Below are 24,018 nucleotides of genomic sequence, written 5' to 3'. Positions count from 1 at the left end.
TTAAAATAAGTAATATACTACAGGAGCAAACCGAGTTGTATTGTTGAAAGAAGGCGACCAACACTTGGCACTCTACCAAGAAGGTTGTCTTTCGAGGGACTTTATATGATAAACTAATCCCTATTTAGGTGAAGAAATACCATAAAATTTCACGTGGTAATCCCGTTAATCAGGCGCGAACCCGCGACCAACTGTTCGGTGGATAAAATCCCACCAAAAATTGGTAGATGTTCGCGGATTCTCATCTCACCAACAGGCTTGAGGGTATTAAATACACATATAATCACGTAAAAAGAAAGAAAGATAAATGAAGTGCCATTGGCCCTATAAAAATTNCCTATAAACAACGCCCAAGACAATAATATATAGTAAATATTTGAAGTCGTAACTTCTCTACTGGTAACAAAAAATTTTGTATTAAATATGTTGCATAGAGGAAAAAAATATTAATTTAAAAGCTTGTTTAATGATTTTTAATTATAGAACTTTATTTGAATTTATCACATTAAACATTTCTGTTTTTTACAAAAATTATAACTTATTAAAAAAAGAGAAACATTTTCCCAACATCTCAATTAGAATCTCATATTACTAAGCCTTATTTCCTTTGTTTTTCATACAATTTCGAACAAACGAAGGAATTTCCTTCGCTGCTAAACTAATTCATTAACGCCTGCACCTAATTTCAAGGGTAAAAGAAGTGCCAGAGGTGGGTTTTAACGAGTTTAGACCATAAGTGACAAGTTAATGGTTTTATGGAAGGGCGCGTCATTAAGGGAGAGGGAGAGCATTAATGCTTAACCACAAGAACGGCTTTCGAAATTGATTCCCATACTTTCTCTTAAATTGATAATATTTCATACATTGTTATAAATATTTTTACATATTTCGATGTTTTAACCTAATGTTCGAACCGTTTCAAATCGCTTTGTCTCTGCCAGTCGTTAGGCCTTAGAATTGACATATTTTCGGAGATCCATAAAATATATCAAGAATTCGCTTCATGGTTGAAAAACTGCACTCAACAGATGCACTCGTACCGTAAAAATCAATATTAAATCATATAATTCATATATCTGAGCAACACTGTCTTATTATTAACACATAATTAACTGTTTTGTCACTTCGAAAAGCTGGGACTACACTTCGACGTACTTTGATAGTTACGCTTTCGTAACATCGTAACATTCTATACTTAAAACCGAGTTAATATCTGACAACAACGATTTATTTTTCGGTATTAACTTCTAAATTTACAAATATATGTTTTCGTAACATCGTAACGTTCTATATTTAGGGGAGAATGAGCTGAATGAGGGGAGACGTCGTCTCTGTGTGACACGTTGTCTACCCTCATTCAGCTTTTATTCGTGTTACATCGAACTGTATATTTCTGTGCGTTGTTAGATTCGTTTATTTGCTTCGTTTTTTGACAACTTCATATTTACAAATTCTCTTGGTCCAGAGTTAGCGAACCTTTTAGTTCGCGTACAGTATAGTAAGCATACTGTATGTTTAAAAATGTTTATGCATGCCAAAGTTTTAGAATAACAATATTCAAAGGAATGAAATGAATATAGTTATTCTAATCTTCTAGTGCTTTAATTATACCGTAATAAACGTAACGAAGCCAATTGAAAAAGGATAATCGGATGATAAACCGAAATCGCGTGATAAGTTACATGCCAGATGATTTCTCCCGATGTGACACAGGTTCTTCTCCCGTTCTACGCCTACGGATAAGTTNCAATTTATACGAAGTCGCATTTCTAAAATTAGAGTATTATTATTATTATTATTATTATAAATGAACTAACCAAATAGTAAAAATACAGATGAATTCTGTCCTTCGAAATATAAAATAAATGTTATACAATTTATTATTAGTAGATTTCCTATAGGGATGTTTACAAACTGATATGTCGAGTAATTTCAACATCAGCTGTCTAGCAATTACCATCTTTCGCCTAGTTTAAGCAATAAACGTTACATCCTACACACGTTGCAATCGCGTGTAGGATGTATTATTGCACTTTTGAGTGGAGTAATAAGGTTTAAAGTCGCTCCGAAAAAAATTTTTTTAGACGTTTAAACCGAAAATAATTCCATTTCTGTTACAACTAAAAGCTCGAATGAGAGCCATTAAAATATTCTAACGCGTGTTTAATACTTTAAATCAGAGATTTATTTATTTATCCCGCGCGTAGAAAAGTAACTAGATGAAATTTTACGGCCATAACTCTTCGTGTGTATGTCGGAAAAAATAACTGTATTTGTTGTTTTTTTAATCTATTTTCACGTGATGAGTAGCAGCTAAACATGAAAACAATGCCAACCGTGCTACGTTTTTTTTTCTTGGCACAATGTCGCGGCGGAAAATACATTTAACATACTCAACGAACAGATAGATACAAAGGAAAAAAAATAAAACAGTATCGTAGTTATATACGCAGTCGTCACGAATATTTCGAATTTTCGACATCAGATGACGCTACGATCGTACTATGTCGATTTTGCGATTATAACACCCTTGCACGTGCTTAATAATTTTAATATGCTTTTGATCTTAAATTTTAATGTTTTAATAAAATATAAATTTCGTTAAACCTAAATTTACGAGAAAAAACATTAACAAAAAAAAATTACTACTACCGAGTGTAGACGATCTAAATATATCAGAGTTGCACCTCGCCCTCTGGAGGCAGGAGTGTTTATTATAAAAAATTTTCTATAAATAAAAAAAGAAAAATAAATATAAAATAATAGACACGTGTTTGGCACCTATACCTATTTTAAAATATATTCCAATTTTAAAACAACTTTGCTCGAACAGAATACCAAGTAATACGTAATCACGTGAACACAAAGCCGAAATGATCCTCGAGAGTACGTAAAACAATTGAGACACGTAAACTAAACGCAAATTGGCATTAATTTTAGTAACTCGATACGTAATTTTTCCTTTCAGTATTTCAACAGAAGGATTTTATGGTTCAAATTCTAATTACACTGCAACAAAACTAGTTTTTTTCGCATTGTATAAGCGATCGGTCACTGAAACTTCCAGCGTTTTGGCTCTATTACACACAATTAAGAACCGGTTTACATCATCACAGATCAAGAAAAATTTCTGATATATCGAATTAATGACGTCGAATAAACGCAAATTCCATCGACCGAACATCCCTTAAGCATAAACAATTTCATTAACGCGTTATCAATAGACACGTGATCAAAAAAAAAATTCAAATGACGCCATTTTTATAATGGTCATCGCTACGTGACGTAGAGTTACTCTGAACAGATTACGTAAATAAGTTGAAAGTTCATACGATTATTAAAGGGTCAGAATGTACATAAAGGAGAGTTGCAGCAGCAGCAGCATCGAAGTTAACCTAAAAACACTGGACACCTTCCTGAATGAAAACCGAGAGGAAATTAACCTACAGGAACTTTCTTTAGCGGAATTTATCGAATGTTACAGGAAGTCGGAGTTAATGGAGTCATTTTTAAACGTTGGCAACTAAAAAAAATGGCAGTTCGACTTGTTTTCTAGCTGCTAAAATTGTCACTTAATGTATCTGACGTGCAGAGAGTAAGTACAGTATAGGCCTTATAATTACAGTAGTACAGTAACCGTTGCGTTGTTAGATTTAAGGTACAGTACATTAAAAAGTTCATGCAACTTATTTATTAACTTAATTATAAAAATTTATCATCTAACTAATTATAAAACACTGCGTATGGTGACACGGGAAGTCGTTATTGTTATTCAAATTGTTATTCTATTGAAATTTTATATCCGTAGAAGTATTCGGGATTGAATATATGATACCTCACCTATATACAATTGTATATAAACCAGCATTGAAAGCTATACACTTGTATGTTCGATGTACAGTACACTATACACGTCAAACAAAAAAATAAAGACTTCCTACAGAACGTCATCGGGTACCGGTTACGTCATATTCAACTGGTTGGTTGTTGCAGCTGCATCCAGACTCTCCAACTTTGCAAGCCACAGGGGTCAAAGGTAAGAAATTGCGTGTACTTTAGTAAACAAACCTTGAACTAATCCACTAATTAACATTCAAATATGCTTAAATTTTGCTAATTTAATTGGAAATCGATTTTAATTTTTTAAAAAGTCCTGTCGATTCGACCTCTTTTATCACTCTATTTTCAATCTTTTCTAGTGTTTTTTTGTACTTTATCACGGATCTAGATACCGCGACATGATTTTTTCTCAAGGATAAATGAGTACGAGTAATCTTCTATGGTATATAAATCACTTAATTTCTTGTATATACAGAGGAAAATGTTCAACAATGGATATTGTATTCGCGGATTGTCACGCTATTTCTTCTATAGTGAGGCAGAAATTGAATTCCGAATACCCTGTGAATATTTATTAGTGAATAAAATATGGATTAGTTTGCAGTACTTTAATTGTTCACCTGTTAAAGCAGCTGTTCTCTATTCACTAAATTGTCAATTAATGCAGAAGAACACTTACAGCAGCTCTGACGAACGTGTTTATGTTCATTAAAGTATTGTTAATTAATTTGATCAAGAGATTAAGCTGTAATTTACTGGCAGTTTTAAACAGATTCATTGGAAGGGACACACTTGTAATGTGCACATGAAATGCCACTCAGTTTAATGGCCCTCACATTTATTATTATATGTGACATTGACTGCATAATAAGGTGAATCCTTTGCCTGTGTATGGAGATTGCAAGTTGGAAAAATTAATCTCATACTGAAATTTCAAACATGGTATAGGAGAAAGTAGAATCAGATACCTTTTGTGAAATATCCTACTATTATATTACACAGAAGTAATGTCTTTATTAACAAGAAATATCTTTTTTGTTTAGAGAAATTTAAAGATGCCTCTAACATTCTTTCAAGATTTAAAAAATAAACAGTTGTTACCAATCAAACTGTTGCTATTTCTTCAGGCTGCAGGTGGGTATTGTTACTTTATTTATTTGTTTACAATATAATGATGTAATTAACTTAATGGATGTATTCTACTTACAGGTGACATGGCTCTATATCCTTTTATAACTTTACACATGAAGTATCTCGGGATAAGTGTTACCGATATTGGCATTCAGTTCGCCGTCTCTCCGGTTGCCACGCTGATTGCGACTCCTCTTGTTGGTCTTCTAGCTGACAAGATAGGAAACTTTAAAATAATGTTGAGCATTTCGCTAATTCTGTGCGCTGTAGTCTCTCAGCTTTTCATGCTGGTGCCAGCAGTCGAGACTATAACTTTACCCAGCAAAGAAATTTTCTTGGCCTGCAATTTTACCGAATATGAAAGACCTCTGTTATCAGTGGATCACCTGGACGACGAAGAGACATTTGTCGGATGCAAAATGTCTTGCAGACACCATAATTCGACGAGTTTCAACTTATGCTTTGTCAGTTCTACTAGGAAAGTTTGTATTTCTGATGCCAATTTTGATTTTGGTATTTCTAACCGGAGTGTGGATAGAGAATTCTTTTTTAACAACAACACTTATAACATGATTACATGTTCAGTTAACAGTAATTGGACTTTGTGTGGTGTGGAATGTTTACAAATTAGAAACAATACCATAGTGGACACTAAATCAAAGGCAATTACCTTTTGGTCCTATCTGTTAATAAGAGTGGGATTATTTGTGATTATAGCTACAGAAATGAGTTTATTAAAAGCAGCTATTTTGACTATTTTAGATAAAGTTGATTCGGATTACGGTTTTCAACGTCTCTGGGCATCTGTTGCAGTCTGTGTAGTTCCACCCATAACTGGGATAATTATGGATCAACTGCAAAAAGGTGACGTACAAGTCTATGCACCGTGCTTCTATATATATGGCGGAATGAAAGTTTTAATGGCAATTATAGCGTTAATTGTCAGTTTGGACGTCAAGCCTCCTACTTTACACGTGTGGAAAAACTTGGGTAAACTATTAAAGAATGTAGAAGTCGACACACTCCTCTTTTATTGTACTTTTATAGGAAGCTGTTGGGGTTTTCTGGAGACTTTCTTCCTCTGGTTCATGGAAGGTTTGGGTGCCAGTAAGTCCTTAATGGGGCTGACTTTTACAGTGGGTGCAGTCTCTGGCATACCCGTAACACTTATCGCCGGAGCACTGGCTAGAAAATTGGGTCACGTGCCATTAATAGTGTTCGGACTGATAGTGTATTGTGGGAGGTTTATCGGATATTCATTCATAGAAACACCTTACGAAGCATTAGGACTCGAAGCCCTGGAGTGTATAACTATGGGACTTATGATGATAACTTTAACGACTTATGCCAATCTGCTGGCTGGAAATGAATTAGTTGCAACTATGCAGGCAACGTGGGCTTCATTACATTTTTCTGTTGGTAAGTATATAGTGAAGAAATACTCATAAATTTCATATAATAATGTGCTAGTTATACAAATGAATTTAAAAGATTTCTTTAAAATATAATGGTGTTAAGTAAACAAAACATATGAAACTTATGGATTATAAAATTAGAGTAATTATAATGATAGTTTACATTTGTTATAATGGACTTCAATAACAAAAGTGACGAAAATCTATACTCGAATAATTATTTTTAGAAAAGTTATGCTTAAATAATGTATACATTTACAGCTATAAAATAAGTTCTCAACTTATACAAAAATTTCTAATTAAATTTATATTATGTTTACAACAAAAAAAGAGAAATTATACAATATAGTAATAATAATATATGTTTAAAATAATGTAGTAAAATTAAGTCAATGTAGAGTGCAAACACTTAATAATAACAATGTTTCCAATACACAAGATTTAGACTAGATTTATAAGTAAGGAAATGCACAACACAGTATGAAATAGTTTTGCACAGATTTACTCCGAACTCGCCTGCTCTAAATATTCTTCCATAGTAGCTGTTTGTTTTTGCTTTGATGCAGGTGTTCATCGCAGAATGTGTTGCGTGACGATGTCTGAAACCATCAAGCAATGATTCGCATTCAATTTTATCAAAAACTTTATGGGTGTGATCCCAAAACTAAGGTCCAGTATTCAGTGGCATATCCCAAACTCTCCCAGACCAAAAATGCATGACAGAGCTGCAGTAAAGTCAAGACAATGCTTTTTTTTTTCTCAATTGTGAGGAGATTGTAAACTGCTATCGTGTCCTTCGACTGTAAATATCAGTTATCCTTACAGTAGTGATATAAGGTCTTCCCACTAATTTTTGGGATACTAAATTTGTGTATTGAAATCTCTTTCCAATACAGAACTATCCAAATCATCCGGCAATCTCAACTAGGGTTTAAATCATAAAGATTTAGAATAATTTTATGTTAAGTTGTAAATAATAATGAAAATATTTAGAAATTTCTTGAGTTATCTTGCTCCCTAACTTACGAAAATTAGTGTAATAGTAATTTGTATATTTATATTTAAAAATTTTAATTTAATCAGGTCGAGCATTAGGAAGTGTAATAGGAGGATTTTTAATGGAACAATTTGGAACAAGAAAAACATATCAAATATTTGCTGCGTCGTGTGCAACTATGGGTGCATTGTACCTTTTAATTTATAAAATATGGTTTGCAAAGAATCATCAAAAAGATAAACCCAAAGGTAAAGTTAATAAATTTCATAATCAGAATGTTATTTTTATTAAATTTATTATGTTTACTATATAAATACTTGATATATATTTTGCAGAGGAGACAGAACACGAGAANTATATATATATAGTGCATACATATACATAAAAAAAATACAAAAAAAAAAATTAAAAATTCGATACGTGAACCCCATCACTAGGCCTATTTCACGCATTCGGTTGCATGCTGGCGTAGAAGGGTGGTAACCATTAACGTCGCATCTGGAAGATTTTTTTTTTAATTGTAAGAACCTAAGGCCGAGGTTGGCAGGGCCCGAATTCCCAACTAAGACGAAGTGCCATCCATGGCATATGCATCATGCGGGAATGAAACTTTAATTATTGCAAGAGGTGCAATTAAGCTAAGGCTATATATCGTATAATAAATACATTTGAATAAATTTAGGAATCGGCAACTGATGGATTCTTTTGGCTAAGATGGGACCTATACCGAATAATTGGCGAATGTATAGGCGCAAGACGTGCTTCAGAGGTATGGGAGTTGTGGCGTGTTGTAGTAGCAAGTTCCTTTGCTCTTCGGAAAGTATAAGAGAGCGACGTATGGCTGGTATGCTGAAAGATTCCGCAGCATCCAATACCACTCTCAGAACGTCGGGTACTTGATGAGGATGAAGGCGATGGAGTGTTTTCAGGATTCCAAGAGGATGTTGTAGCTGAGGTTTGACCACGACGCGGGCACCGTACCTGAGAAGAAGACGTAAGAGATATACTTCGGGATTATCTACGGAATTGAAGTATTCTCCCATGGGTGGTTTGAGTAGTGGACCCTGTTCCGATAGGGTGATGGCGTTCGGATCCGCACCGCTATCCAGCAATAGGCGCGTGATGTCTTTCTTGTTTTCCACCTTTTCCGAGAGGGCTATGTGAAGAGGGCAACCGATTATGGGCGATCCCGTGTTTACGTCTGCTCCGGCATCGATGAGCAACTTCACCATCTCCACGTTGTCCCTGAGGATGGCGAAATCTAACGGTGTCGGTTTTTGATAGTCAGAGGGAAAGATGACTCGTGCTCCCCGACTAAGTACCAACTTGACCGTTTCCAGGTTGCCACTCAACACGGCATAGTGAAGTACGGTGCGATTGTCGTGTCTCTCGGGGGTCATGGCATTAACATCCGCCCCGTAATCTATCAGCATTTTAGCAGCCTGAAGACCCTGAGGATGCCTGCACGCCTTCATCAGCGGAGTCAGACCGGATCTGTCGCGTGAATCGGGATCGGCACCGTGTCTCAATAACAATTCCAAAAATTTGATATTTAAGGGGCTAATTAGATTGATCTCCGCACCCAAGAAATAGCGCGCGTTGGGATCTGCACCATTCTTTAGAAGCATCTCGGCACATTCGTAATGGCTATTCTTAATTGCCAGTCGGAGAGGTTCGTCTGCCAGACTGACGCGCGGAGGATTGCCCAGGCTCTTTTCGTCGGCAGTCATTTCCGTAAAGCACACGCGTGCTCCGTGTTTAACCAATAGGTAAATCAAGTCGATGTATCCTCGCTCCGCGCAGAGGTGCAGAGCTGTGTAGCCGACCTCGTCCATGGCATCCGGGTCGCTCCCTCTAACCAGCAATAAATTAACGGCTTCTTTGTATTGTTGATAAGCTGCGTAGTGTAAAGGACGAAGCCCTTGAGTAACCGGCTCGTTCACTTTTGCACCACAGGCCAAGAGAATGCGGATATCGTCCAGCGATGCGCATCGGATGATGCTGTCTGCCAACTCTCTCTGCAGCGTTTGTAAACAGGGCACTGATGGCATGTTGGTGGATCTGCGAAAACAATGAGAAAATACGTTTAAATATGTTATATTTATTGCCCTCCCTCCCTTAACGGCTATATTTAGCGGGCGATTTGGCTTTTGCCGTGGAATATGTACGTTGTAAGTAGGGACGACTTGTTGATGTATCGTCTACCGTGTACATGTATTAAATTTACTTGTTTACGTTCGCAGAAAAACTAATCTGACTTTGCACACTTCTACAAATCTCCAACTACACGCGGCTATAAAACACTCCAATATTCATTTACGTTTTGGACCATGTCTGAAAATTATATTTAGAAAGAAACTTTCGCTTAAAAAAAAAATATATATATTATATATATACGAGTCGCTTTACTTTCTTATTCATTAATATTAATTCTCCATTTTTATATTTTCGATTTTTTTAAAAGTTATACTAAGGTGCGTACCGCCATCTTGCCTCTAAATATCAAAGCTTCGTAACGGCGCAGTTCGTTAAATTCGAAAACAAAGCTGTGACGTAGTAAATCTTCGATAACGGGGAAACATGTCCCATTAATAGGACTTAACCTCGAAGTAGTTTCTGTTACGGGAAGTCGGCTTTTACCTTCTTCAAGCGCTGACATTCTCAGTCGATTCTAAATATAGAACGTGCTTCTACGCAACGCGACAAAAACACTTGTAAATAAACACATCCGGATGTGTACGTCAACATTGTCAATCTAGAAAAACGTTGTTCACGTGCTACGGGATCCTTGAGCGAGTTAACAAAGAACTGTACTATTTTAGAGTAACTCCGCTTCGCACGATGGTAATACGTGCGCTACCTTATCGTAGAAACACAGGCAACAATACCCAGCTAATGCTTAATATAACAATATTGATATAATATACAAAATACAATTGAAAACACGCGCATTGTTCTGTTAGAAATATAATACAATACGAAAATGAGACAGAAGAACACAAGTTTAGATGTTAATATAAATCTCAAGGTGTTGTTAGCACGTCGGGAAAAGTAAACGTAACACGATATTTACTATAACTCACAGCAAGTGTTAGTGTGTGTGACACACAACATAAAAGCTGGTGTGTTAATTACTTCTATTGCTTAGCGTTAAGACACGTCTCGAGGTAAAATGTAAGGAAGAAGATTACGCATTACTCGGTGTATTACACACCAGAGCATTAAGACACCTAATTAATTAACAATGCGTTAGTGTTAGTGATCTGTGTTTGAGAATGATTCTTTACGTTGTGGGCCATCTCCGAGAACCTTTGGCACTCGGATACCGAGACGATTTTCACGTATAATATCGAATTTTATACGTGTTCGTATGCATAACAATATGAACCAAAGTTATTCTTAAAGAGATAGACGGAAGCCATCTGACATTGAAGTGTCGAGTTATAAAAATAACCGAGACGTTATCCTTTAGAACGGGCAAAATGCCATTCGGCCGCTGCTACGTAGTGTCGAACAGTTATTTCTGAACGGGATTTCCCAACAACGGGCAACAAACGGAAAGCAAGTTTGTTTTCCATACGTCACTTCCGTCTTTTTCCCCCCTTATGGCGAATTAGTTATTAAAAAACAAAACAAAAAAAAAAAACAGAGCGTGATCCGAAACGGACACAATGCGTAAATGAATGCGTGGAGCGTTATTTTTTTTCTCCTCCATGATTAAATTAATGGGAAAATTCGCAGGAAACGTACACAAAGAAGGAAGAGGGTGAATGCAATTTGTTACTTACCCGAGTTTATGATCCCTCCTTTTGTATGTAACAAGATGTAGAGTTGAAAATTGGTTAAGTCAAACGAGTTTGAGACTTGAAAGAAAACTGAAGATGCGTAGATGAGTGGCTTGAGGATATCCTCAACAAAAAAAGCACGTGATCGGCAGAGATGGGCGCCCTCTTTATGCCACCGACTGGATGACGCAGTCGGTTGACGTCTTTCTTTGTCAGCTTGGCAGAGTTTAGAATTAAGTTTGTATCGGCGATATAATATCGCCGTCGATTACATAATTGACGATATAAATAGAAAAATAAAATTCAAACTGTTTATTTATGTTAATTTTACACGTAATAATAGTATTAACAGCGAGAGCGGCGGAGTATGAGGACCTAGGGGGGTGTACTAGATCACGTGATTCGAGTAGCTGCGATTGGTATATTTATTGTTTACGAAAGCGCGTGCTGGACTAAATACAAATAATTTCAACAATATTAAAAAAAAGTCTACCGTCTCTGCCAATTATATTATATTATTTACGTATTAGTTAATTAATTAAACCTTACAAAATATCGCTTTATTGCATACAAAACATTATCTTAATGGCGTGTATTATTTACTGAATGCAGCCATATTGCTTGATATTTTTTTACATTATTTTTATCGTGCTTTATAACATCATTTTAAGCCTTTAATTCTTGTTAAATAAAGGAATTCGTTGGCTAATATTTCTTCGATAAAAACTAATTGATTCTCTACAATCGTGTTGAATCCGGGTTCGAATCCTCAGCTTAATTTGAACCAAATTCTTTTCCTTGTTCTTCTTTGGCGTTGTTCGATAGCGTTTGCAGATTGTCTAACAGATAATATACAATTGAGGTTAGCGACGTAATTCACGAAAGAATTCATCGTGTGAACGCACTTACTGGGGCTTTATTCAATTTTTTAAGCAATAAAATAATTGCATTTCATAAATTCTGCAGTAAATTACTCCCTGTTACATATATCCCTTCATAATTATCTAAATGCGCATTTATATATAATATATTATGTAGAAATATATCGACTGCTTCATTGAGAAATCATTAAAAAAAATGGCCAAACCCGAGAGTTTACAAATATTAATATGCCCACGATGACTTTATTACAAGATGAAATATCCGTTTAAAGAAAGATAAATGAAGTGCCATTGGCCCTATAAAAATTCTTATTGTTTAATGCCTTCTATAACAGTTGCTAGTTCAACGACATTTTCTCGTACCAGCTGACTTGCAGTGTTGCGAATTGGGAACTGGCCCGGTGCCATCAACCTGTCTAGAAAAACCAAACAATTAAGAGAAAGTGACGCAGTAAAGAATACATCAGCTGATCGAAAAATTCTGCTTAAACAATAAACAATAACAAGCCAATAAATGCGCATATTGTTCATTTTAAATATTTAAATTTTTAAATCAGCCAATAATATTTATTTAATGTGGTACATGCGCATTTCGTACGAATTATTAATAATACTTTTTACATACCTCTCTCGTGATAAATGCTTTATTTTTAACATAAGAAAACAAATTGTTTTATTTTTTATTTTTAAATTAGTAATTAAAATTATATAAAATGTAATTATTACCGAATAAGTTGAGCGATTTATATTCGAATTTTTCAAATTTTTAAACTGACCAATTAAATCGTTCGGACTCAATATATTCCTCATACACCTCCTGGTGTCAAAAGATGGATATTCTTAAATTTAAAAAAAAATAATAATAAAAATAAAATAAGTATTCCTAGTTTAATGAATTTTCGTAAAAGAAAACAATGACTGATTCAGTCATTTACCTGCAGCTGCCAGGATAAGGTTACTCACCTTACACAGTTGGAATTATATCCATTTTTAAACTCGCCATTCGAAGTATAATCAAAGGGATCGAGCTAAATAAGATCGGTTAACGACTTCGCTTCGATCTTAAATAAAAACGTATGGAAAAAAATCTCTTATTAAACTAAAAAATACACTAAAATATTAAATTTCTTTCCATATTTTTAAGGAGAATCGTACTAAAAGTACATCAAATTGCATACACAAAGGAAACGCGTTCTTAAAATAATCATTACGGATGACATTACTTAGAAAATAAAGGTCAAGAACAACGGTATCAAAAGAACAGGAGCGGTATTATTTAACTTTAATTTGATTCTCGTTATTGCTATTTAATATCGGGTAATAAAAATCGCTTCTATCAGATTTTAACTGTATTAGTAAACGACTTTACTGTTTGATTTTACACCAGATCAGGTATTTTTTTTTCAATTTGTTATTCTTTCCGTCCTGTGTGCACTGTAAGGGCCTCTTCGGCAAGCGCATTATGGGTTCCGCTAGGCACACCGGGACAGATATATCTGGATGGACCACTCCCCAAAATATTCTTGGGGTTTTTCGATCTCGGGTCCCTCAGACAGGTAGGCTGCCACCCTAACTGCTAGGCCATCCGGCTGCAAAAAATTATGTAAAGTATTTGTATAATAACTGTAATTACTACATAAGAAAGAGAACACAGCGTAAAACAGCCTTCAGGATCGTTAGGCATATGCCAAAATGGCGACTATATTTTTTAGGAGGAATAATACGAGAGCATTAATAGTAATACAGTATTGTATAAGAATTTTTTTTTATAACGTAACAACGTGAGGTGATGACCTCATCTTTCTTCTTCCTTGAATGCCAGATCGGTTTTTCGGCCTCCCCACAAAAAAAGTCAATAATTTTATTTATTATTTAATAATTAATTTTAACACCTAGAGACTGTCCCCATAGGAGGCATACCCTTTATTTTACATTTATGAGTTTGAGTCATTCACACGAGTAATTGGCGCTAAATCGAGATTTGGTTACGTAGATCTGACGAGGAGATTCCTCCCGGCAGGACTTTTCCAGGAAATTTGCCCCTATTTAGATGTTAGAAACGTGAAGAAAACCCGGTAAACTCCACGTGGCCAGTCACCAGTGTTCATCGGTTTTATCAAAATGGTGGGCGCGCTATATCGAGGTTTGGCAGTACAGTCGACCCCCTATAAAACTGTTGATAATTCCGTTTTATATGAATTTCATATTGTAGAGTCTCTTAAATTTTACAAATACGTGAGCCGTTCACAGCCGAGCACACGTATTTGTAAAATTTAAGTGACTCGTACAACATGGAATTCATATAAAACGGAATTATCAACAGTGTTATAGGGGGATCGACTGGTATTTAAACTATAAACCGCGGAAAGAATATTAATGTTATGTAATTAGGGTCGAGGACGAAAGGTGAGGAAAGTGCAAGGACAAAATCTATCCAGTTATGTAAAATATTATGTTACAGAGTTTCGAATTTGTCAACATTTCTACAGAATCGATTTCAATAAAGCGTGTATTTCATAGAAAATTTATTTTAGAATACATTAAGTTAATAAAAGTTGTTATTCTAGTACTTCAGAGCTGTTTCCACAATACTTGGCAACGTGACATATATTGTTATAATAATATAATCATATAAAATTACCGTAATTTTATTAAAAACGAAGTGTCAGAGGCGTATCCGGGGGATGGAGTGCTTACAGTGTGCAGCACTTCTCTGATACCAAAGTTTTAACTTTCCTAATTAAAGTAATTCTAAGGTAATTGAGTAACATTGTCCGGAAAATGACAGGTTATATGTAACCTGGTCCCCCCCGAATGGCACCCATATTATATAAATCCTATATTAAGTGTGTGTTAATTTTTCTGCTGACGACTTTAAACTTCTCAAAAAAGACTTCGAAGTTTGCTTTACACAATTAATTTCTGTCAATAATAATAATAATAATCTCAACGTTATATAAATATATATTTATATATATACAAGGTGGCTCAAAAGTCAATTAACCGTTGCAACGACTTGCTAATTCAAATACTTTACTACTTAAAATTGTTCCATAATAAAATACTTCTTATTTAATACATATAAACAGCCGGAACACAGAAACAAAACACGTTTGAATGACTTTTGAGCCATTGTATACAAGTAAACGGTGTATCTGTGTACTGCAGTGTGTATATATATATATATATATATTCTCTTATTTTTCATAATAAATAGTAAGTTCCATGTAAAACTTTATGTACGACATTCATAATTATATATGCCCCATTCCACAGGGCATGGAAAGACATTAATTCATATCTAATAAGAGATACAAGCAATTATTAAATTTAACACGAGATGGCGACTTAATCGTCTACCTCTAGCCAAATTGCTTAATAACTTAATTAATTAATTAGCCTTAATGTAGCCCAATAAGAATCGATTTGATTAACAATTTATACGAAGTCGCATTTCTAAAATTAGAGTATTATTATTATTATTATTATTATAAATGAACTAACCAAATAGTAAAAATACAGATGAATTCTGTCCTTCGAAATATAAAATAAATGTTATACAATTTATTATTAGTAGATTTCCTATAGGGATGTTTACAAACTGATATGTCGAGTAATTTCAACATCAGCTGTCTAGCAATTACCATCTTTCGCCTAGTTTAAGCAATAAACGTTACATCCTACACACGTTGCAATCGCGTGTAGGATGTATTATTGCACTTTTGAGTGGAGTAATAAGGTTTAAAGTCGCTCCGAAAAAAATTTTTTTAGACGTTTAAACCGAAAATAATTCCATTTCTGTTACAACTAAAAGCTCGAATGAGAGCCATTAAAATATTCTAACGCGTGTTTAATACTTTAAATCAGAGATTTATTTATTTATCCCGCGCGTAGAAAAGTAACTAGATGAAATTTTACGGCCATAACTCTTCGTGTGTATGTCGGAAAAAATAACTGTATTTGTTGTTTTTTTAATCTATTTTCACGTGATGAGTAGCAGCTAAACATGAAAACAATGCCAACCGTGCTACGTTTTTTTTTCTTGGCACAATGTCGCGGCGGAAAATACATTTAACATACTCAACGAACAGATAGATACAAAGGAAAAAAAATAAAACAGTATCGTAGTTATATACGCAGTCGTCACGAATATTTCGAATTTTCGACATCAGATGACGCTACGATCGTACTATGTCGATTTTGCGATTATAACACCCTTGCACGTGCTTAATAATTTTAATATGCTTTTGATCTTAAATTTTAATGTTTTAATAAAATATAAATTTCGTTAAACCTAAATTTACGAGAAAAAACATTAACAAAAAAAAATTACTACTACCGAGTGTAGACGATCTAAATATATCAGAGTTGCACCTCGCCCTCTGGAGGCAGGAGTGTTTATTATAAAAAATTTTCTATAAATAAAAAAAGAAAAATAAATATAAAATAATAGACACGTGTTTGGTACCTATACCTATTTTAAAATATATTCCAATTTTAAAACAACTTTGCTCGAACAGAATACCAAGTAATACGTAATCACGTGAACACAAAGCCGAAATGATCCTCGAGAGTACGTAAAACAATTGAGACACGTAAACTAAACGCAAATTGACATTAATTTTAGTAACTCGATACGTAATTTTTCCTTTTAGTATTTCAACAGAAGGATTTTATGGTTCAAATTCTAATTACACTGCAACAAAACTAGTTTTTTTCGCATTGTATAAGCGATCGGTCACTGAAACTTCCAGCGTTTTGGCTCTATTACACACAATTAAGAACCGGTTTACATCATCACAGATCAAGAAAAATTTCTGATATATCGAATTAATGACGTCGAATAAACGCAAATTCCATCGACCGAACATCCCTTAAGCATAAACAATTTCATTAACGCGTTATCAATAGACACGTGATAAAAAAAAATTCAAACGACGCCATTTTTATAATGGTCATCGCTACGTGACGTAGAGTTACTCTGAACAGATTACGTAAATAAGTTGAAAGTTCATACGATTATTAAAGGGTCAGAATGTACATAAAGGAGAGTTGCAGCAGCAGCAGCATCGAAGTTAACCTAAAAACACTGGACACCTTCCTGAATGAAAACCGAGAGGAAATTAACCTACAGGAACTTTCTTTAGCGGAATTTATCGAATGTTACAGGAAGTCGGAGTTAATGGAGTCATTTTTAAACGTTGGCAACTAAAAAAAATGGCAGTTCGACTTGTTTTCTAGCTGCTAAAATTGTCATTTAATGTATCTGACGTGCAGAGAGTAAGTACAGTATAGGCCTTATAATTACAGTAGTACAGTAACCGTTGCGTTGTTAGATTTAAGGTACAGTACATTAAAAAGTTCATGCAACTTATTTATTAACTTAATTATAAAAATTTATCATCTAACTAATTATAAAACACTGCGTATGGTGACACGGGAAGTCGTTATTGTTATTCAAATTGTTATTCTATTGAAATTTTATATCCGTAGAAGTATTCGGGATTGAATATATGATACCTCACCTATATACAATTGTATATAAACCAGCATTGAAAGCTATACACTTGTATGTTCGATGTACAGTACACTATACACGTCAAACAAAAAAATAAAGACTTCCTACAGAACGTCATCGGGTACCGGTTACGTCATATTCAACTGGTTGGTTGTTGCAGCTGCATCCAGACTCTCCAACTTTGCAAGCCACAGGGGTCAAAGGTAAGAAATTGCGTGTACTTTAGTAAACAAACCTTGAACTAATCCACTAATTAACATTCAAATATGCTTAAATTTTGCTAATTTAATTGGAAATCGATTTTAATTTTTTAAAAAGTCCTGTCGATTCGACCTCTTTTATCACTCTATTTTCAATCTTTTCTAGTGTTTTTTTGTACTTTATCACGGATCTAGATACCGCGACATGATTTTTTCTCAAGGATAAATGAGTACGAGTAATCTTCTATGGTATATAAATCACTTAATTTCTTGTATATACAGAGGAAAATGTTCAACAATGGATATTGTATTCGCGGATTGTCACGCTATTTCTTCTATAGTGAGGCAGAAATTGAATTCCGAATACCCTGTGAATATTTATTAGTGAATAAAATATGGATTAGTTTGCAGTACTTTAATTGTTCACCTGTTAAAGCAGCTGTTCTCTATTCACTAAATTGTCAATTAATGCAGAAGAACACTTACAGCAGCTCTGACGAACGTGTTTATGTTCATTAAAGTATTGTTAATTAATTTGATCAAGAGATTAAGCTGTAATTTACTGGCAGTTTTAAACAGATTCATTGGAAGGGACACACTTGTAATGTGCACATGAAATGCCACTCAGTTTAATGGCCCTCACATTTATTATTATATGTGACATTGACTGCATAATAAGGTGAATCCTTTGCCTGTGTATGGAGATTGCAAGTTGGAAAAATTAATCTCATACTGAAATTTCAAACATGGTATAGGAGAAAGTAGAATTAGATACCTTTTGTGAAATATCCTACTATTATATTACACAGAAGTAATGTCTTTATTAACAAGAAATATCTTTTTTGTTTAGAGAAATTTAAAGATGCCTCTAACATTCTTTCAAGATTTAAAAAATAAACAGTTGTTACCAATCAAACTGTTGCTATTTCTTCAGGCTGCAGGTGGGTATTGTTACTTTATTTATTTGTTTACAATATAATGATGTAATTAACTTAATGGATGTATTCTACTTACAGGTGACATGGCTCTATATCCTTTTATAACTTTACACATGAAGTATCTCGGGATAAGTGTTACCGATATTGGCATTCAGTTCGCCGTCTCTCCGGTTGCCACGCTGATTGCGACTCCTCTTGTTGGTCTTCTAGCTGACAAGATAGGAAACTTTAAAATAATGTTGAGCATTTCGCTAATTCTGTGCGCTGTAGTCTCTCAGCTTTTCATGCTGGTGCCAGCAGTCGAGACTATAACTTTACCCAGCAAAGAAATTTTCTTGGCCTGCAATTTTACCGAATATGAAAGACCTCTGTTATCAGTGGATCACCTGGACGACGAAGAGACATTTGTCGGATGCAAAATGTCTTGCAGACACCATAATTCGACGAGTTTCAACTTATGCTTTGTCAGTTCTACTAGGAAAGTTTGTATTTCTGATGCCAATTTTGATTTTGGTATTTCTAACCGGAGTGTGGATAGAGAATTCTTTTTTAACAACAACACTTATAACATGATTACATGTTCAGTTAACAGTAATTGGACTTTGTGTGGTGTGGAATGTTTACAAATTAGAAACAATACCATAGTGGACACTAAATCAAAGGCAATTACCTTTTGGTCCTATCTGTTAATAAGAGTGGGATTATTTGTGATTATAGCTACAGAAATGAGTTTATTAAAAGCAGCTATTTTGACTATTTTAGATAAAGTTGATTCGGATTACGGTTTTCAACGTCTCTGGGCATCTGTTGCAGTCTGTGTAGTTCCACCCATAACTGGGATAATTATGGATCAACTGCAAAAAGGTGACGTACAAGTCTATGCACCGTGCTTCTATATATATGGCGGAATGAAAGTTTTAATGGCAATTATAGCGTTAATTGTCAGTTTGGACGTCAAGCCTCCTACTTTACACGTGTGGAAAAACTTGGGTAAACTATTAAAGAATGTAGAAGTCGACACACTCCTCTTTTATTGTACTTTTATAGGAAGCTGTTGGGGTTTTCTGGAGACTTTCTTCCTCTGGTTCATGGAAGGTTTGGGTGCCAGTAAGTCCTTAATGGGGCTGACTTTTACAGTGGGTGCAGTCTCTGGCATACCCGTAACACTTATCGCCGGAGCACTGGCTAGAAAATTGGGTCACGTGCCATTAATAGTGTTCGGACTGATAGTGTATTGTGGGAGGTTTATCGGATATTCATTCATAGAAACACCTTACGAAGCATTAGGACTCGAAGCCCTGGAGTGTATAACTATGGGACTTATGATGATAACTTTAACGACTTATGCCAATCTGCTGGCTGGAAATGAATTAGTTGCAACTATGCAGGCAACGTGGGCTTCATTACATTTTTCTGTTGGTAAGTATATAGTGAAGAAATACTCATAAATTTCATATAATAATGTGCTAGTTATACAAATGAATTTAAAAGATTTCTTTAAAATATAATGGTGTTAAGTAAACAAAACATATGAAACTTATGGATTATAAAATTAAGAGTAATTATAATGATAGTTTACATTTGTTATAATGGACTTCAATAACAAAAGTGACGAAAATCTATACTCGAATAATTATTTTTAGAAAAGTTATGCTTAAATAATGTATACATTTACAGCTATAAAATAAGTTCTCAACTTATACAAAAATTTCTAATTAAATTTATATTATGTTTACAACAAAAAAAGAGAAATTATACAATATAGTAATAATAATATATGTTTAAAATAATGTAGTAAAATTAAGTCAATGTAGAGTGCAAACACTTAATAATAACAATGTTTCCAATACACAAGATTTAGACTAGATTTATAAGTAAGGAAATGCACAACACAGTATGAAATAGTTTTGCACAGATTTACTCCGAACTCGCCTGCTCTAAATATTCTTCCATAGTAGCTGTTTGTTTTTGCTTTGATGCAGGTGTTCATCGCAGAATGTGTTGCGTGACGATGTCTGAAACCATCAAGCAATGATTCGCATTCAATTTTATCAAAAACTTTATGGGTGTGATCCCAAAACTAAGGTCCAGTATTCAGTGGCATATCCCAAACTCTCCCAGACCAAAAATGCATGACAGAGCTGCAGTAAAGTCAAGACAATGCTTTTTTTTTTCTCAATTGTGAGGAGATTGTAAACTGCTATCGTGTCCTTCGACTGTAAATATCAGTTATCCTTACAGTAGTGATATAAGGTCTTCCCACTAATTTTTGGGATACTAAATTTGTGTATTGAAATCTCTTTCCAATACAGAACTATCCAAATCATCCGGCAATCTCAACTAGGGTTTAAATCATAAAGATTTAGAATAATTTTATGTTAAGTTGTAAATAATAATGAAAATATTTAGAAATTTCTTGAGTTATCTTGCTCCCTAACTTACGAAAATTAGTGTAATAGTAATTTGTATATTTATATTTAAAAATTTTAATTTAATCAGGTCGAGCATTAGGAAGTGTAATAGGAGGATTTTTAATGGAACAATTTGGAACAAGAAAAACATATCAAATATTTGCTGCGTCGTGTGCAACTATGGGTGCATTGTACCTTTTAATTTATAAAATATGGTTTGCAAAGAATCATCAAAAAGATAAACCCAAAGGTAAAGTTAATAAATTTCATAATCAGAATGTTATTTTTATTAAATTTATTATGTTTACTATATAAATACTTGATATATATTTTGCAGAGGAGACAGAACACGAGAAAACTAAATTAGGAAAAGATGTATCATTAGCACTAGCTAACATTATAACAGAGGAGAAAAAGTCACTGGAAAAACAATCTGATTCTCATATAGAAAAAAATTCTTTAGATAAAGTCAATCAGAAAAATACGGGAAAAAATAATTTGGCGTTCGAGAGCACCGATCTATAGATCGTGCCGTCGTGTTCGGTCACAAAAAAATTATCAAATTTGATTATCCAAACATGTGATATTTTATAATAATAAAAAAAAAATGATTGTAACATTGTAATAACATTTTTAAAACTATTTATATAGCTTAAAAACATATAAGTGATGAAATTGTCAATAAATCTTCAAATTTAATACTGGCAAATTATTTCATAATTAATAGTAATCAATGATAATTTCAAGTAATATACGTATTACATTTATATTCGGGTTTGTCAGTGATAATTGAACTTATCGATTATGAAACAGTATTTTGTAATCTTTAACAATAATCAAGTTTAAAATTTAAAAACAGGAAGCTTGTTTTATAACTAATAGAAACTAGTGACAAGTTCAAATGTATACATGATATATTTGTCATTTATCATTGAATTTAATGACTACAAAATAGATTTTTTTTGTGATACTTTATTATTTTTTTAAATATATTATTGTTATCTGTATGTAATGTATAGTGGTACAGGTCAACCACCAATTTTTCTGCCATAACTGATTTCAAAATCTTGCATTCCAGACCACTAATTATACCGGTACATCTCCCATATCTGTAAAGCATTATGTTGGAAACTTAAGCATATATTGAATGCGGACTGATATTTATGCTTAATATCATTGACGCCTGCATCTTTTTTACAAACACGGCTACAGCTATTCAAGAGAATAGATAAAAAGATCGCCAATAACAACAATGTAGACAATTTGAGCAAATGCGCGCTATGCGCAATACCACGTGTAGCCATTCGGCAAGTTAGTCTGGCAGTTACGAGAATTTTAAGTGCCTTTGGATGCCGGAAAATAAGCGGTGAACCTGTGTACGATGACCAATATTATATATTTGTGATTATTGTTTAAATACTTGTTTGGATGTGAATTAGATTTAATAATAAACTTTAGTTTTTTTTTTCTTTTTTTTTTTACATTTTAAGCATCACTGAGAACAAATATTCAAGAGAATTATTTTTATTGAAAATCCATTATCACTTATTCAAACAACTAAATTTTACAATGATGAGAGAAACAATACAATAAAACTATAACAAAAATCCTATTTAGAATATTTCTTTATTTTTGGAGAACACATTTTTTTTTTTTTTTTCACATTTAGGAAAAATTTCAACTTACAACAATTTCACATTCTAATGTTATGAGAAATACTGATATGAAAAATTTAATTTTTTTTTTTAATTCTAAAACTAGAATTATCATTATCGTCCTTATTTATTCTTTCGATTTATTTTACAGAACTCAAAATTTAATTTAAACAGTGCAAGTAAGAATTAAATAATAGAAGTGACTCGTTTGTAAACCCAAACTGAAAACGCCGTAAAAAAATAAAGAAGGGGTATTGCTATCAGATCTAAGGAATGTGGTCGACGTTTTTACATTTCGAAACTGTGCCGTAACGCAAAAATAATTCATGTTCAAAAATATTCTTTTAAAGATATTTTTAAGTGTTAGAATGATGAAAGATGCTGAAAATTGATCCCTTTTTTTTTTTTTTCTTCTTTAAATTTTCTGAAAATTGTTAATTACCTACTAGGATAGATGACGATCTAATTAAATTTTGATATGAGAACTATCTACGATGAATGATACTATCCGAAATTTTGAAAACTAATGCTCCAGAAAAATATTTGAAATTTTAAACTTTCTATTAATTTATGGAAGTGAAATTAAAATGAAGTTTGGAAAATACACGAAGATATTTTTTGCTTATTTTCGTTCATAGCCAAAATAATTTTATCATTAAACTTTAATGCAATGATATCAATACCCATCCTTAAAGTAAATAAATTAAAAAAAAGTATATTTGATACAAGTATAGGAACCGTGTAAAAAAATAACGAGTAAATCTGCTTTTTATCTAAGCATTATCTTAGTTTAAAGAATAAAAACAATAAATAATAAAATTGGCACTTTAACAAAATAAAAATAAAGAGGAATTGATTCCACGTCACAACCTACGAACGTTTCTCAAAAAGACAAAATGCACCAATTTGTACTCTTTCAAAATCGAATTTTGTAAAGATCACTTTAAAATTCTAATATATATAATATATATATAAATAAAAAGAAAAAAAAATTATATAACAATCAACAAAAACGTCATGGAATGTAGTGCAAATGGTACAGATCAAAAAGAGCTTATTACCAAAAATTTGCTAATTTTAAAATACAATATTTACAAAATGATCTGAAATACATTACACAAGGCATGCAAACATTCATATGAATACTACACAAACATAGTATAACAGGAAATTACAATATGACATTTATTTTCACCAAAGCCACTTCTTCGACATATAAATTTGTATAGAAATCTAGATTAAGAGCA

General features: G+C 33.4%; 3 protein-coding genes across 5 annotated transcripts; 2 read left to right on the top strand and 1 right to left on the bottom strand.

Annotated features, from left to right (window-relative positions):
* The first annotated feature begins 2,817 nt into the window (after nucleotides 1-2,817).
* LOC111636534 (major facilitator superfamily domain-containing protein 6-like) lies at nucleotides 2,818-7,873 on the top strand. The gene is made up of 7 exons (XM_023381815.1): nucleotides 2,818-3,595; nucleotides 3,809-4,036; nucleotides 4,884-4,974; nucleotides 5,050-6,390; nucleotides 7,470-7,631; nucleotides 7,719-7,750; nucleotides 7,856-7,873. The coding sequence occupies exons 2-7, from the start codon at nucleotides 3,887-3,889 to the stop codon at nucleotides 7,871-7,873; spliced, it is 1,794 nt and encodes a 597-aa protein (XP_023237583.1). The 5' UTR covers nucleotides 2,818-3,595; nucleotides 3,809-3,886.
* On the bottom strand, nucleotides 7,750-12,882 carry LOC111636540 (ankyrin-1-like). Of its 3 annotated transcripts, XM_023381821.1 has the most exons (3): nucleotides 12,776-12,882; nucleotides 11,172-12,465; nucleotides 7,750-9,444 (listed from the first exon to the last, which is right to left on the bottom strand). In XM_023381821.1, exon 3 carries the CDS (start codon nucleotides 9,432-9,434, stop codon nucleotides 8,028-8,030), a length of 1,407 nt encoding a protein of 468 aa, XP_023237589.1. In that variant the 5' UTR covers nucleotides 9,435-9,444; nucleotides 11,172-12,465; nucleotides 12,776-12,882; the 3' UTR covers nucleotides 7,750-8,027. The 3 variants fall into 3 exon arrangements, with proteins under 3 accessions (XP_023237589.1, XP_023237590.1, XP_023237591.1); XM_023381822.1 differs by lacking the exons at nucleotides 11,172-12,465; nucleotides 12,776-12,882 and adding an exon at nucleotides 10,024-10,991; XM_023381823.1 differs by lacking the exons at nucleotides 11,172-12,465; nucleotides 12,776-12,882 and adding an exon at nucleotides 9,866-10,015.
* Nucleotides 12,883-16,712: 3,830 nt separating this feature from the next.
* LOC111636542 (major facilitator superfamily domain-containing protein 6-like) lies at nucleotides 16,713-21,779 on the top strand. The gene is made up of 5 exons (XM_023381825.1): nucleotides 16,713-17,770; nucleotides 18,618-18,708; nucleotides 18,784-20,124; nucleotides 21,205-21,366; nucleotides 21,454-21,779. The coding sequence occupies exons 1-5, from the start codon at nucleotides 17,621-17,623 to the stop codon at nucleotides 21,639-21,641; spliced, it is 1,932 nt and encodes a 643-aa protein (XP_023237593.1). The 5' UTR covers nucleotides 16,713-17,620; the 3' UTR covers nucleotides 21,642-21,779.
* The last annotated feature ends 2,239 nt before the right edge of the window (nucleotides 21,780-24,018 follow it).

This window comes from Centruroides sculpturatus, unplaced genomic scaffold, assembly GCF_000671375.1.
Source record: "Centruroides sculpturatus isolate CEXI.00-Female unplaced genomic scaffold, Cexi_2.0 scaffold996, whole genome shotgun sequence".
Taxonomy (NCBI): domain Eukaryota; kingdom Metazoa; phylum Arthropoda; class Arachnida; order Scorpiones; family Buthidae; genus Centruroides; species Centruroides sculpturatus.
The sequence above is the reverse complement of the archived record's forward strand: the minus strand, read 5'-3'. Positions and strand labels throughout refer to the sequence as shown.